Consider the following 15,977-nt stretch of genomic DNA (forward strand, 5'->3'; position numbering starts at 1 on the left):
ACAGGGAGCACCAACAGCATCTTCTACTCATCCATTCCTTGCAGGAACTCTTGGTTCCCAAGCTCACCTCAGACAGTGGGTGATAAATCTGAGCTCTGCAACCACATTTGGGATGTGCTGCTGCAACACAGGGAGCCACTTCCCCTTGGAAAGCAAATTCTGTGCAGCAGAGTCCTATCCTACATCCAGGGCTCCCCCAGAACACAAGAGGAGCCTGAAGGAAGAGGTGTCACTTTGGATGAGCTGCAGCCAGCACACCCAGCCCCTCCAGCACAAAACTTCCACACACACCCCCAGCTCTGCAGCTCTTTCAAAGAGTTTATTAGAAGTAAATATTTACATCTATTGCAAATGGTTAATAGGCAACACGGGACTGAGAGCTCCCCTTGGGTAGGGAAGGACAGCACTGGCCAACCATTCACCTCCCCAGCTGCAGGATGGAAGCCCTTTCCCCACCCAGGACAACCCACAGCTGGCTCCTCCTCTGCCCAAGGTAAGAGCTTCCTGCTCCCTGATACTGGCTCTGGCTAAACTGAAGGATGGGTGGGAAAAGGGCTGCAATAGAAGGGAAGAAACTGCTCCTACTGGTGGGGCAAAGAGCACTCTCTGTGCCTTTGGGGTGGGAATAGACAGTGCTGTCCCAAAGGAAAGGTCAAAGAGAGACCATGCTGGATTCTTGCCTCCTGCCTCTCACCCCACAAGGGCAGGAGGGCACAAAACTGAGCACCTTTTTACTGTCCTGTCTTCCCCAGGAGCCTGAGCAGCACGAAGGAGAGGATTAGAAGGATTTATCGAGGATCACTGCCAGTACAGCACACATGGCATTCCTCACCCCTTACATCATCATGGGATGCTGGGGCAGGAACCAACAACAGCCCTACCCCACTGCTCCAGAAGCCAAAATTCCCATGGAAGCATCTAGTTTTGGCCTCCTTAGAGTCACATTCCCACCCCAATCTGCCCCTGTGCAGCAGCCCATTCCTACAGGAACTGGCAGAGCAGATGGGGTTTGTGCCTTGGCTGGCTTCCATTCCAGTCTTTGCCCTGGAACCAGCATGGCAGCAGAAGGGCTCTGGTGAACCTTCTCCTCCTCCCATTCAGGCTCCAATTCAGCTGGCAGAACCTAAAGTTCACAGAGCACCTCCTCTGAGCTTTGGGCAGTGGCCACAGGAGGAGGAAGAGAGGCAGCTGCAAAGGCAGCAGTTCCCAGGCCCAGCTCCTGCCATCCCAGTGGGGCTGTTCAGGGGTTCAGGAGAGGAAGGGAAGGGAAGGGAAGGGAAGTGCAGGTGGCAGTAGCTAAACGGTTGTGATTTGTCAAGGGGCACCTCCCACCCCTAAACTGAAGTGGGGAGGGTACCTGTGGTCCCTATTGTGTGGAGGGCAGCTCACAGTCCCCTGGGGATCAGGCACACACGGTAAGGAAAGCTCCAGGCCTCTCTGCAGGGGTGACAGTGACCTACAACGCCCAACATCTCTCCCAGCAGCAGCGGAGGTTTCTCAGTTATGGCTTTTTTTTTTTTTTTCTTTTTCAAGATACAGAAAGAGGTTGAGACGTAACAAGTACACGTCCCCCTGCATCCTCTGCTCAGAAACATCTGCCTGCCTCCTCCAAAAGCCACACTGCTGGCTCCAGCTGCAGCACAGCCCTGTGGGACAGGCACAGGCTGCCAGGCTGGGCTCGCTACGCCAGGAGCCGGATGATGCCGTTGTCCGAGCCCAGCAGGAGGTGGCACTTTGTGGGCAGCACTGCCAGGCTGGTCAGGGTACCCCGAAAGTTCTCTGAGCTCAGCTTGGTGGTGCTGCTGGGCAGGGCTGAGGACTCCAGCATGGAGTAGACCCCGATCTTGTTGGCCACAGTGCCAGTGACCACCTCGTTACCGTAGAGGTCGAAGGCGTGGATGGGCTCGGAGGCAGATTTGTAGTGGTGCAAAGGTTTCTGCTCCAGCTCCTTCCAGACAGTCAGGGAATGATCTGAAGAGGAGCTGATCAGCACGTTGCCCTCTGCAGCCTGCAGGAGAGGAAAGGTCAGTGACCAGACATTTCTGTAAAATCTCACAATCTGGTGCTGCACAGGTGGCTGCCAGTGATCCAGCAGTCACCGTGCAATCCCTCAGGACAGTCTGAGCCATTTCCAAGCAGCTGATGGTGCTGAGCATGTTAGCAAGGCCTTGGGTGGACACTGCAAGCTAAAGGATGCTCTGGTAGCTGACAGTCTCCTCCAAGAGATGGGCTGGGCCTCTTCTCAACAACACCCTGACACCCAACACATCTGATTCATCATCTGTTACCACTGCAGTGGGTACAGGGATTACCATGCAGTCTCCCTCTCCACTAAATCACCTGCCAAGCTATTTTCCTTCTCAAGAGAAGGAACTGGGAGGCTCTCTCACAGTTGAAAATACTGCTGAGGGTAGGAGAAGCCTGGAGCTTGTTATTAGCAGAGCTAGTGAGAGGGTAAACAACCCACACTGCTGAACTTTGTTTAACCCACGTTTGGGTCGAGGACACTGGAGACCCAGCACTGCTCCCTGGGGTGGGTAAATATGGACAAGAGTTACTCATTAGAGCAACACTCTCCCAGGGAAGCTGAGAGCCCCGTGGAGAAAGCAGCACATTTACTCCTTCACAGGAGCCACGACTCCTCCCTGCCCCTGCTGCAGACCTGCCTGGCAGGGATTGAAACCCAGGAGGGCTGAAATCTGGCAGCACGAGTTGGACCAAGAACAGCTGGCAGCAGCACAAACCATGGGGCAGGAGAGCTTGGGCAGCCTCTCAGGGACACTGCAAGGATGAAGCACACCAGCCCTGAAGGAAGGATGCTCCACACAGCTCAGAGCATCACCGAGGCCCCTCCCTGATCCCAGCCGAGCCTCTCACCTTGATCTGCAGGATGTCTCCCTCATGGGCAGGCCAGCCCCGCATGATGAGCCCCATCCTGGTGTCCAGCAGCACGATGAAGCCCGAGGAGAAGCCGGCCATGACGCTGCGGCCGCTCGGGCTCACGGCCAGGCAGCGGATCAGCCCCGCGCTCACGCCACTGGCCAGGCGGAACTCGTGCTGCAAGACACACAGTCCAGCTGGGGCAGGAAGGGCAGGGGAGCTGCCATTTAAGGGACAAGCTGCTTTCCATGGAGCCATCGCAGCTGGCTTTGGGATTTGGGCTTTTTGCCAGCTATGATCCCCTCATTAAGCACAGGGCTGCAGGAAGGTGACCCACAGAGCACCACATCCCTACCTGTAGTCCCGGCTTCCTGTGGTCGATGAACCTCAGCACAGAGTCTGCACTGGCCACAGAGATGCTGTGATAGGGAGGTGGCATGGTGGTCACAGCTGTGATGGGGACTTTGCTGTCCAACTCATCAAAAGTCCGCAGAAGTTTGCCTGTGGAAACATGACAGATATTATGGCAAGACAAGTCACACAGCAAATCTCCGGTTCTGTGCTGGATTTTAACAGGAGCCATCCAAACTCAGCACAGCCCCTGCCTGTAAGGGTGCACCAGTTCACTCCAGCTCCTCACCCTTTCCCTTCTTACCCGTGAACTGGTCCCAGATGTGCACGGTGCCATCACAGCTCACCACGTGCTGCGGTGCCTCCAGCTGGCTCACGTAGAACACGGACTTCTTGTGCTCGGCGTAGGTGAAGCGCGGCGGCACCTCGCTGGTGCCGTCCCCGTAGTTGTACAGCGGCCAGAGCCGCACCGTCTTGTCCTTGCTGCCACTCAGGAAGAAATCCTCGCTGCCCAGCGGCGCCACGCACTTGATGGCCCCGCAGTGCCCTGAGAAACTCTGCAGCTTGATCTGGTGGAAGTGGAAGCGGGGGTCGTGCTGGCTCACCCCGATCTCGTACTGCCAGTAGGCCAGCCAGTTCCCACACAGCATGTGGGTGCTGCGGGGCAGCTCCTGCTTCAGGGCGTTGTCCTCGCTGCAGGAGCTGGCAGCGAACCCATCGGTGCCAGCACTGAGGTGGAGCAAGCCCAGCCCCTCCCGCTGCGTGTCCACAGGCACCTGGATGCGGTTCCCCACCAGGACACTGCCAAAAGTGCCCGAGTGAGTGTCCTCCTGGGGGCTGGAGAAGGGCTCTGCCCCTCGAGGGTCTTGGTCTGAGCTCGGTGTTTGTTCCAGGCCAACAACTTGCAGGTTCTGGGGGTTCACACTCTCCAGGTGGAGGCTGGCCAGCTTCTCAACCAGAGAGTGGTTGGGCACAACCGTCCGGATAACGTCACCTGAGGGGACAGAGACACCGTGGCTGCAAGGGAAGCAATGTCCTCCTCATCATCATCATCATCCCCCTCCATACACAGGGACATGAACACAGATCCCCCAGGTCAGCTACATCCACTCCCAGCTGAAGCAGCCAGAAGCCCAGTGGGCTCCCAAGCCACGAATCAGCCCAAGGCATGCTGTAGAAGCTGTGGGTTTCCCCCAGCAGCCCTGTGAGCTGTGATTGCCCTGCAGCATGCACACCCAGAGCACAGAGCTCCCTCACAGACCCCTGGAGCTGGTGGCCAAGGCATACCCAGCAAGCAGGAGAAGGGGATGTAGGTGATGTAGGCCATCTCTGGGTTGAACACCTTCTGTAACTCCACCAGCACAGATGGATCCACGGACAGCAGCTTTCCATCTGAAAGGGGCACCTCCATCACTGGCACCTCACAGTTGCCCAGGGACTCTGCTGTCAACCCCTGGACAAGAGAAACAAGGTCAGATAAACCCCAAGATCAGATAAACCCCATGATCAGATGCTTTTTACACACAAACACAGCCAGGTATGCCCACCACATTCCCACATCTGGGGAAGTACAGGAGGAGCTCTCCCACACCACTGACCTGGTCATGCAGCTCCTGCAGCAGGGAGAATGCCCCAAAGAAGTTTCTCACTGTGTCACTCAGGTGCTGCTGCACCATCTCCTGCCCGATCCGCAGGCAGATCAAGGCAATGAGGCTGATTGTCTTCATACACAGGACAACACGGGCCTGGGCTCCACTGGGGAAACTGAAGAGAACATCCATGACCAGCCTGCCCTCCACATATCCCTTTTTTCCATCCTCTGCCTCATGCTTCCTGCCTTTTCTGTGTTATCAGTGCAAGGAGATGCTCATCAGAGCAGAAACACCCACCCCAGCCTCCACAGAACCATCCCCAAATCCCTGATTTTGTGCCAATCCTGCAGTGCTTACCCGACAGCTGGCGAAGTGAGGAAGCCCAGCACTGGCAGCAGCACCTCCTGACTGATCTTGGGGAGGATGTCCATCAGTGTGGTGTCAGACAGACACACCACAATCTTCTGTGTCAGTGTCACAGCAGCCAGGAGCCCGGCCTCCTTCCGACTGTTCAGCCGGACACCGCCGGAGCCACCGCCGGGTGCAACCTGTGAAAGGGACACAGTGCCAGGGCCACAGCCTGTGGAAGGGACTCCCTCAGTGCCAGGGCCACAGCCTGTGAAAGGGACACAGTGCCAGGGCCACAGCCTGTGGAAGGGACTCCTTCAGTGCCAGGGTCCCCAGCAGGACACAGCAAAGGTGACCCCGGGGTCACCTGAGCCCAGCCTCGAACCCAGCACACACTGCTAGTCACAGCTCCTGGAAAAGGAACCTGAGTCTCAACAGCAAAATGTGTCTGGCACTCAAGGGATGAGTCCAAAAACTGACAGGCACCTATCAGCACAAAGGATGAGCCTGGAGAAAATGAGGAATGACACCCCTAAACTCACAGATTTCCTCTGCAGAGTACAACATCCCCACAAGTGGGAAGCTCAGTAGCAAGACCAACCCCACACTGGCCAAAACCACCCTGAACATCATTTGCCAGCACAGAGAGAGGGGAAACTTTTACATACACACAACTTAAAAGCAAAAATCCTTGTCTTCATCCCACAGTCTGCAGAGGAACAATCCTTGCATGAAATATCCAAGCACAAATTATGGGCAAACCTGCTGCTGACTTCTAGAAATCCAGCTGCTAAACAATTTCATGAGGCAGAACTGCACATCCTTTTTCTGCTGACAATGTACTGCTGCTGTTATGGCAGTGCCAAAGAGTTAATAACAACAGCAGCAACACTAAAATATTTCTTCCTAGATTGTCCTATTTCCTAACTCCTAGACAAATCAAACACCCAAGAAAAGAGAGCCAGTAACAAAACCCACAGACAATTCCCAGTTCCTGCTATATTTCTTGTACACCTGCCATCTTCCAGCTCATCACAGAGGCTCTTCCTCTCACAAAATAGCCACCCTGCCAAATCCTGCAAGAAGGATTGACTTTATCCCATTTGTGACCTGCAAGTTCCATCGCTGCAGTATCAGGTTGCCAAATGCTGTTTCACAGGGGTATTAATCCCCTCTGTGCCCCCAAGCAATGAGCTTAGGAAAGCAAAGCAGAACAGCTGGAGCTATGATTGCAACTGGGTGGAGAATGATTTTTGCTGAAAAATAGGATTTTTTCCCCTGAAAAATATCCCCTTCAACACTGGAAAAACTGACAATGCCTTTTTGTTTTCTTTAAATGAACAGCTGTGGCCTCTTTTCCTCTATGTTTAAATTATCAGAAAGCTACTGAAGTTTTCCATTTAAACGAGAATCCATAACCAAAGTGTTTACAACCACTAAAAAGGGAGCAATATGAAAAATAAGCCTGTTTAAAACATTCAAAACCTTTTTATTTTTAATGAAAAATTAAGTTTTTCAACCAGCTGTATTATACATTTACTTCTTGCTATGAACTGCAAGCTGAAAAGTTGGTGAGCCTTGCCAGTGCTTTTTATTCAGTTGAAAACCCGTTGGTCTTCACCCCTATCTACCCACACAGACCTCTGTGAACACTCACTCCAGCAATCTCACAGCAGCACAAGCTGCTCCTCCTGCCTGTTATCACAATCCTACCCTTGTGCCAGCTCTGTTTGGACACAGAAAAGCAGAAGAAATGTTTTTTCTCTGCTTTCCCAAGGTCTGGCAGGGAAAGAGGGGTATGGACACGGCTATGTGTGTTGCTGGGAGCAGTCTGGAGCCTGTAGCAGGAGGTGAAAGTGCCTCTCCTGCCCTTTTCAGCCAACACTGGCCCAGCCAAGCTCAGTTTTTATACAAAAGGCTCCTGGTGAGGCTGGACTATTTTTTTTTCCACCTTCCCTTTGTGCCTGGACACAGCTCTTGCTCCAACAGAGAGGAGAAAAAGGCAATACTGACCAGGTAGCTGATGTAGGGCAGGTACTGGTAGGTGAGGACAGGCTCTCCATACAAATATGCCACGTGCACGAGGCAGGCCAGCACTGGCTTGGACACCTGATCTCCCAGCACCGGCCGCTTCTGGTAGATATTTCCTGTGCTCAGGGGACTGCTCTCGTCACTGCTCGGTACAAACTGCTGCCTGGTCGGGCCTGCCCAGGGAACAACACATGTGAGCTGAAGCAGCAGCCACACCCAAGCCTCCAGCAGACAGACTGGGGGCACAGCCCACCCTGGGAGCAGGGGGGAGGCGTTACCGATGTAGCAGGAGGTGAGCAGCCGGAGCAGGTTCCTGGCGATGAAGCGGGATGTGACGGTCGGGCCCAGCTTGGCCGAGAGCCACCTCACCATCTTACAGGCTGTGTCTGCAAAACAACAGCAGTCACAAGGACAGCGCCCAGCATGCACAGATTAGCTACCAGCCCCTGCTGCCCCAGCCCTGACTCACAGAGCCACGGGCGGTCCTGGCCTCTTACCCTGGTTTTATCACTGTCCCCAAGCTGGGACCACAAACACCCCCAAATCGGGACCCGTTTCTCCCGAGGCTCAGCCCAATAGCCTGGATGCTGACAGGGTCTTACCCAGCAGTATGGTCTGCTCTTTGTCATCAGAGTGATCTGGCAGCTCCTCTCCCTCCCCATCCTCTGGCTCGCTGCTGTCATCAGCCAGGGTGACATCCACCGAGGTCCCAGCAGCATCCACGACCACCGTCAGCTCCGCGTCGACCGCAGCATCCTCGTGCTCCTCTTCCTCGTGCTCCTCTTCCTCCTCCTCCGACTCCTCGCTCTGCTTAAGGTCCTGGCTGCTGTCCATGGACTTCAAGCTGCTTTTGTCCTTCTGGGAGTCTCCATCTGCAGGTCTGTCCTCGCCCAGGGACACCTCACTGGCGCTGCTCTTGTCACTCAGCCGGCCGAGGCTGAGCGATTCCTGCTCCTGGGGCTGCAGGGATTCCCCGACGTAGAGCCCACTCTGGAAGTCCTCACCCTCAGGCAGGTAGGCCTGGTCGTGGAAGCTGACCCCAGAGGTGTAGTCCAGGAGGTCGAGTGCAGCAGAGCTGTGCTCCACATCCATCTTGATCTCCTCCCCAAACACACACGACACCGGGCTCTCCCCTCCGCTCTCATCGTCCTCAGCGGTGCCGAGGAAGGATTTGCTCTCCTCCCGCGAGCTCTCAATGCCCACGAGGATCTGCAGGATGTGGGGCAGCAGGTTCAGGAGGAAGGGCTGCAGCCCCAGGCGCACGATCAGCTGGGCCACAAAGCAGTCTGTGTACAGGTAGAACCTGCCGTGGCGGGAGCAGGGCGTCTCGTAGGCTCCGATCAGGGGCTTCAGCAGGTATTTGTTGGCATTCTTGGGCCCGAGGGATTTAGCTATGGGCTCAAAGAGGTACCACGCTGCGTAGACAGCGGTGTTTTCCTCGGACATCAGAGATAATATGAAAGGCAGAAGAATCTCCAGGCCCTCAGGAGTGATTTCAGAAAGGATTCCCTCCAACTGCTGCCACAGCTGGAAAACAAGCTCCCGACCTTGCCCTTCATCCTCTATCTTCTTTGCCTGATAGGTGAAAATGAACTTGTGCAGAGCTGGGAAGTACGTGGGGAAGGGGACAATGGAGCTGAAGGGGCTGAGGAGCTGCGTGGGACAGGGTGGGGGCAGGCCCTGGGAGATGGGTTTGTATTCAAACAGCTGCACTGCGCCCTTGCCTGGCCTGCTCTTCAGCAGCTTCTCCACGGGCACGCTGAGCTGCAGCAGGACGTGCAGCACGTGCTGCAGCGGGGCCGGGATCTCCTTGGGGTGGTAACGGCAGAGGTTCCTCACCATCAGGAACCGCTCCCACAGCGACGCGTCGGGCTTCGAGGGACGGAGCCTCGGTGCAAATATGATCTCGGCCACCAGGATGCCCAGAGCCTGCATGTCCCTCTGGAAGAGGTCTGAGAGACCCAAGGGTGGCTCTTCCCACGGCTGCTCCATCAGCTGCATCTCGCTGCTTAAGCCTTTAACCAAGAAATTGTCCAGTTTCTCCAGTTCCTCTAGGGCCTGGAGCGGATTGAAGCCCTCAGGAAGTGTGATCTTCATGTCGAGCTGATCCACAGCCCCAGCCTTGCTCCGACGGAGCGGTCGGACCCCCGAGGATTTGCTGTCGGTGGCGTAAGCAGGGAGGGTGGAGGGCTGTGCTGGAGGCACAGTGGCACAGGGCTGGTCAGGAGCTCTCCCAGGAGCAGAAATGGAATCCAGGGCTTCAGTGCCTTGCTCCAAATCATCCTCACCAGCGATGGGTTTCTCCCCAGACCATGTGGTTTCACTGGGAGTAGCCTCCAGGACCAGCCCATTGACTGCATCTGTTACCTGGCCTTGCATGTCCTCCAAAACCACAGTCTCCCGGATGTTCTGGAGCAGGGGCCGGGCAATGGCTGGAGCTTCAGCAGGAGTGTAGGCAGGTCCCACCATGCGCCTGGGATGGGGCTGGTCGAAGAGCTGCACCACCCCGTAGGTCGTCAGGTGCGTGTGGTTGTCAACCAAGTGGAGGCAGACGTTCTTCTCCTTGACTGCATCCTTCCCCAGCAGCTTGTAGCCAAAGGTGAGGTCGATCCAGTGGTGCAGGTCCTGGGAGACCTCGCGGCTCTCCAGCAGCATGCGGTGAACCTGGATGAACTCCTCGTAGGAGCTGCACCACGACGGCACGTCCAGGTCGGGCATGTCGGGGTGGATGGAGCGGAAGATGGAGGGGTCTGTGTAAAACTCGGGGATGCACTCGTCCGGCGTCCAGCTCTGCATGCGCTCCATGCTGGCTGGGTACTCGTTGGGCTCCCACTGGGACCTCACGTGGCAGCACAGCACGGCCTTGGGTGTCCTGCGGGCCGTGTACACGTAGTAGGTGATGTCTGAGAGCACGTCTGAGATGTGATGGGGGACGTGGAGCTGCTCCCCACTCGACCCCCCTGCAACAAACGCCTGCTTGGTCATCTCATAGGTGAAGTCCAGCTGCTTGTCCCCCTTGTTGAGGCGGAACTTGGATTTCCTTAGGTCCCTGAACTTGCCGTTTTTGGTGGTGAAGTCCACCACCCACGGAAGAACTGGGTGGTAATTGGGGTCTCCCATTCTCCTCCCAGCCAAGCTGTTCAGACGCATCAGGTAGTCAAAGTTGCTGACCTGCCCGTGCACCCACTGCAACACCAGGTCTCGGAGGTCCTTCTGGCAGGCACTGCATGTCATCTCCTGCCTTTGCACACAGCTTTGCTTGCTCTCTCGTTCCAGACCACCCTCCAGATCCTCCTCCTCTTCCCCCGGTCCCTCGTACCCTCTGAAGTTCACACGCAGCCGGCTGCACAGCTTCTCATCCACAGCCACATCCCGGAGGGAGAAATCCCCACAAGCCAGACCCGCCTGGTGACAAGCCTTCATGGCCTGCAGCACGTGGAAGAGGAGGAAGAGGATCTTGGCGTGGCTGTTGGTGAGCTTGGCCGGGCTGAAGGTCACAACGTCGTGCAGGCAGTACTGCACATAGGGATAGACGATGTACAGCATGTCAGCCGACTCCAGCAGCGCCTCAGCCTGCAGCACGTTGGGGCACAAGGGCATCCCTTTGGCCACGCTCTCCTTGGCAGGGGAGGTGCCAGGCACGCTCCTGCCCACCTGGAGGACGGGGCAGCCGTAGGCTCTGTGCAGGGCAGCCCTCAGCGCGTCCAGCGCCGGCACCGTGGGCGGCGCGTCCGGGCGCCGGTAGGGCCGCGCGTACAGCCTGTGAGCCCGGCCCCACAGGTTGTGGTAGTTCTGGGTGGCCACGCTCTGCATGAAGCCGTGCAGGGTGTCCCCGCTGCCGCCGCAGCGCTGCTCGGGGGGCTGTGCCCGCAGCGGGTAGCCCAGCCGGGCCTTCCGCAGCCCGTGGATCTCCACCCGTGTCCAGCCCGCCGGCAGTTTCTGCACCGAGTGCTGCAGGAACGTCCTGAGCTCCACTTCGCTCAGCCCCTCGGGCCGCGGGCAGGCTGCCGGCAGCACCCGGCGCTCCTTGAGGCTCTGCAGCCATTTCACCGGCACCAAGGCGCTGACGTGCGTCCTCTCGGGGGCCAGCTGCCGGCGGTCGATGTTCAGGTCCCTCTCCACGCTCTGCAGGAAGCCTTCCATGCTGGATTCTGCCGGGAGAAAGGTGGCCCAGACAGGCTGTGAGCGAGCGGAGCGGCGCAGAACCACCCTGCCCTCCCCAGCGAGCCGCAGGTCTCACTTCCCCATTGGCACCGCGGTAAAAAAAAAGCTGGTTTGAGGAGCGTGGTCACTGTGCCTGTGTGTGGGGGGTGAGAAGGAACCAGCCCTGGCTGTGGGGGACAAGGTGGGACCTGTGCAGCCAGGCAGGGTGACACGGTGGGGCTTCCACAGCCCCTGACAGGGGGACACGATGGGGACACGATGGGGACTTGTACATCCAAGTGCTGGGGGAAGGGACATGATAGAACCTCTGCAGGCCGAGGGCTGGAGGGGGAACACGCAATGGAACATCCACAGCCAGGGAGTGGGATGTGATGGCACCTCTGCAGCCCCAGGCTTGAGGGACACAATGGGACATTCGCAGCCCCACGAACTCAAAAGGAACATGATGGGATGTGGAGGAGCACATCCGCAGCCCCAGGGTTGGTGGGGGGACACAATGACACCTCCGCAGGTGGAGCGGGTACACGATGAGATCTCTGCAGGGGACACAAAGAAACGTCTGCAGTCCCAGGGCCCCGGCGAGGGGCACAGAGGATGCTCAGAGCAAGGAGCACGGACCCAGCACCGAGTCACGGCCCCGGCCGGTCAGGCGGCCCCGGCCCCTCCGGGCCCGCGCTACGGGCGGGGGGACGGCAGAGCCGGGCTGAGCCCCGCGGGCCCGAGGCCGCTCCGGGGAGCCCTCACCCCCCCGTGCGGTCCCTCAGCGCCCCGGCGGCCCCGCGTTACCTGGCGGCGGCGGCTCAGCCGCGGCGGGCGGCGGCGGGGGCGGCCCCGGCCATGTTGGTCAGGTGACGGCGGTCACATGCGGCCGCCGCGCCGCCATGTGCGCGGGGGGGGCCGGGCCGCGCTGCCCGCCGGGCCCCGCGGGGCCGGGCCGGGGCTCCGTGCGGCGGCCGCGGGGCGGGGCGGCCGGGGCGGTGCGCGGGGCCGGGGCCGTGCATGGGCAGCGGCGGGGCGGGACGCGCCGGCGGGGCGTGACGTCACAGTTACGTCAGAGGCGCCCCGGGCTGTCAGCTGGAGCCGGGGGAGCCGCGCTGACGAGGCAGCCGGTCTTAAAGGGGTCCCCGCTCGCCGCGGGCGGACCCCACCGGCGGCAGGTGAGTGCCCGGGGGAGCCGGCGCGGGGCGGCGGGGCCAGTGCAGCCCCGCCACCCCGGGAACCTGCCGCCCTCTGCCCCGCGAGGCACCGCACGTTACGGGAGCTGTCTGGCCCCGGTGCTCGTGAGCCGAACCGGGTCCTCCCGCCGCCGCTCGGGCGGTGCCGGGCCTCCGGGACCGGCGGGTGCGGCGGTACCCACGGGGCACACGGTCACCACAACCATGGGCGGTCCCTTTAAGGGCGCCGGGGGCTCCCGCCGGGCAGCGCCGCATGGCGCGGCGGCGCGTGGGAGTCACGTGGGTGGGACGTGGCGGCCGCCGATTGGCCCCGCGGCCCTGGCCCGCTGCAATCAGCTGTTACTGGGACGAAGGGCAGGAAACGGCCTTAAAGGGGCACCGCAGCTTCCTTTAAAGGGGCAGCGCTGGGAGTGCCGCCGGGGCAGTGGGTGAGCGCTTCTGGTCGGGCCGGGCCAGGCCGCCGCTGTCCTGCCTTCTACCCCGCCGGCACCCGCGGCGGGCGCGGCCCCTTTAAAGAAGTTGTCCAGTCATCGCGCGGTGCTGCCAAGTCATCGGGGTCAGCCGAGTTCTCGCGGCCACGCCCCCCGCGCCCTCCCATTGGTGCGAGCGTCGAGCGCTCACTTGTGATTGGTCGAGGACTTAGAGCAACTTCTCGGAATCGGGGCCGTGTCACCAGCCCCAGCACAGGGAGGCACCGCCCGAGGGCGGGCGGGGGCGGCCGGGCTGTGCCCGCGGCAGCGCCACGCCCCGTCCGAGGCCCACGGCAGGGTCGAGCCCTTTGGAGCCGCCCTGCCCCCGCCGCCCCTTCACCCGCTTGAAAATGCCAACTCACAGCACGCGGGGCACGCCGGGAGCGCCGCGCCGCACTACAACTCCCGGCGTGCCCCTCGGCGGGGGTGGCCCCGTCCGTTCCCACGGCAACCGCCACCCGGCCGGGAGGGAGCCGAACTCTCCCCGGGCGGGGCGGGCGGGGCGGGCGGGGCAGAGCGCTCGCCTCGCCTCCCCATTGGCTGAGCCGCGGGTCGCTCCGGGCCGCCATTGGCGGGAGCGGGCGGCAATCGCGGCGCGGGGGCGGGCGCGGCGCGGGCCGGCGGTGCCGGCCGGCGATTGGCTCGGGGGCGTGGTCGGGGGGCGTGGCCGGGGGGCGGCTGCGTCATGACTCCGCCAGCTGATCCGGGACGGAGCCGGCGCGCGGCGGGGGGAGGCGGCGGCACCGGCACCGGGCACGGCCGGGGCGGCACCGGCGGGGTGGCGGTGCCGGCGCCGGGCCGAGTCGGGCCCGGCCGAGCCGCGCAGGTGGGTCCGCCGGTTCTGCGCTGGGACGGGCGGTAAGGGTGGCGGAGCCCCGTACGGCGCCCTCGGTGCTCCGGGGGTTAGGGGGCCCCACCGTGCCCCGTTAGGGAAGGTCACCTTTCCCCGGGGCAGGCCGGCCATGGGGGGTTGCGGCGCGGCGCGTCCTTGGCCGGGCTCCGCGGCGTCGCCTGGGCCGGGCGGCCTCGCCCCCGGTGTCGGTGGGGCGGGGAGGGGGGGCTGGGGCCGGGGCCCGTGCGCGGCTCCCGGGCCGGGGGGTCCCGGTGGGGCGGGCGGGGCTGCGGCCGGGGCCTCCCCGCCACGGGCGGTGGCCGCCCCGGGGGTGACCTTCACTCCGGGACCGGACTGGGCAGACTTTGACCCGCGGCCGCTCCCCGCCGTGGGCACGGAGCGGAGCATCCCAGGCAGCGGAGGGCCGGGAGGGCGGCGGGGTGTCCCGGGGGTCGTGGAGGGAGCGGCTTTGCCGTGGAGCGGCGTCGGGGTGGGGGGGTGCTGCCTCCGTTAGGGGGGAGGAGGGAGTTGGTTTTACCGAGAGGAGAGACACTGGGGGAGGGGGAGGTGACCCGGTTATACCGGGAGAGGGGCACCAGTTGGGGGCACAGCGTTTTTTATTAGCGGGGCGAGCTCCCCCCGGGGCACTTCCCGGAGCCGCTGGGATCTGTCGGTGCTGAGAAGGGCTGGGTGGGAACCCTATTACCGGCACAGCCCCCCCGGCCGGCCCCCGGTGCTGGCGGGGACCCCGGTGCCGGCGGGGCCGGTGGCTTCAGCGGCGGGTGCTGATTCACGGGCCGGCGGGGGTGGAGCAGGGCCGGGACCAGCTCGCTGGAATCCGGACCAGATGTACCCGGCACGCCAGGAATGCTCGGCATCCCCGCCGGGCCCCGCCGCCGCCGCTGCGCCCCGGCCGCCGGCCCCGCACCGAAAGCCCCGCAGCCCCCGCCGCAGCACCCACCGGCTCCGGCCTCCCCCGCTGCCCGCCCGGGCCTGGGGCCAGCCGGGGTCCCCGGTGCTTTGGGGTGACGCTGGTGGGCGGATGCTGTGATGACCCCCTCGGGGGTTTCCCATGTTTCCTGTTGCCATCTGTCCCCCACCATGCCCGGTTTCCCGGGAGGTTCCCAAAACTCGTTCCCCAGCAGCCAAAGAGCTGGGTGTTGTAGAAAAGGGATTTTTTCCCGGGCCAAGGAGGAAGCACTGGGGTCCCACACCAGCGCTGGGGTTGGCGTTCTCACCCTCCAAAAAAACCTTTCAGAAAGGGGCTGAGCTGCCCGAAATTCCCCTGCCGGTGGCTTGGCAGCAGCCGCCTGACAAAGTGTCTTCCCCGTCAGGAAGTGGCTGGCTCCCGTCCAGGTGGGACCCTGCCAGCGCTGATGGATGCCCGAGGTGAGCCCTGGGAACGCTGAACCCCTACCTGCAGTGGCCTCCCTGCTGCGGCCACCAGCCCTGCCCAAGCAGGTTGCCTTATCTCTTATTTTCCAGCAGAAATGGCCTTGGGTTTCCCTGCCTGTCGCTTGTGGTTTAGAGCTGGCTGCAGGTGCTGGAGCTCGTGCACTACCTGCTTTAGGAGAGGGGAGGGATGGGGAGAGTTTGGGTTGGAGCTGTCTCTGGATTTCCTTCGATGGGGGAATGTCCCTGGGGAGAGGACAGAGCGATAGATCAACGTTGGGATGAGGGAGAGAAGCTGCTGTTGGTGACAGCTCAGCTCGGCACAGTTCAATCCTGGCTCTGAAATGTGTGTTTCCTTTCCCAGGTAATGCTGTGCCACCCTGCTCCTGGCTAACCAGCACCAGTTCTTCAGTGGCAAGCTTTATGTCCTTCTCCAGTAGCTAAAGCTGCCAGTTGAAGAACTGTTGAATGTAGCCACTCTCTTCTGGTCACTGGGACCTTGGATGCCAGCCAGAGCCGTGCCCTGTGTGATGGGATGAGCCACTCCACAGCGTCCTGAGGATGAGTCCAACCAGGATGAAGAAAGTCTCCTTGAAGCCTCCAGGCAGAGCCTTGGCTGGAGGATTGCCAGGCAGCTGTGCCAGCAGGGCTGTCAGACTGTGTCCCCCCCTCAGTGGGGTGGCACTGAGCTGGGAGGTCACTGGAGGAGACTGAGAGAAGCATTAAACGTTGTTTTGCTCAA

At 61.0% G+C, this 15,977-nt stretch overlaps 2 protein-coding genes across 3 annotated transcripts; one reads left to right on the plus strand and one right to left on the minus strand.

Annotated features, from left to right (window-relative positions):
• Positions 1-298: 298 nt before the first annotated feature.
• Positions 299-12,271, minus strand: WDR81 (WD repeat domain 81). Of its 2 annotated transcripts, XM_056506451.1 has the most exons (11): positions 12,153-12,271; positions 7,805-11,353; positions 7,481-7,588; positions 7,185-7,375; positions 5,181-5,371; positions 4,830-4,995; positions 4,519-4,684; positions 3,536-4,225; positions 3,236-3,381; positions 2,878-3,057; positions 299-2,008 (listed from the first exon to the last, which is right to left on the minus strand). In XM_056506451.1, exons 2-11 carry the CDS (start codon positions 11,343-11,345, stop codon positions 1,682-1,684), a joined length of 5,706 nt encoding a protein of 1,901 aa, XP_056362426.1. In that variant the 5' UTR covers positions 11,346-11,353; positions 12,153-12,271; the 3' UTR covers positions 299-1,681. The 2 variants fall into 2 exon arrangements, with proteins under 2 accessions (XP_056362426.1, XP_056362427.1); XM_056506452.1 differs by lacking the exon at positions 12,153-12,271 and having other exon boundaries at positions 7,805-11,741.
• A 1,425-nt stretch (positions 12,272-13,696) lies between these two features.
• LOC130260788 (translation initiation factor IF-2-like) lies at positions 13,697-15,977 on the plus strand. Its single transcript, XM_056506484.1, has 3 exons — positions 13,697-13,837; positions 15,178-15,232; positions 15,600-15,977. The coding sequence occupies exons 1-3, from the start codon at positions 13,697-13,699 to the stop codon at positions 15,677-15,679; spliced, it is 276 nt and encodes a 91-aa protein (XP_056362459.1). The 3' UTR covers positions 15,680-15,977.

The sequence above is a fragment of the Oenanthe melanoleuca genome, chromosome 19 (assembly GCF_029582105.1).
Source record: "Oenanthe melanoleuca isolate GR-GAL-2019-014 chromosome 19, OMel1.0, whole genome shotgun sequence".
NCBI lineage: Eukaryota > Metazoa > Chordata > Aves > Passeriformes > Muscicapidae > Oenanthe > Oenanthe melanoleuca.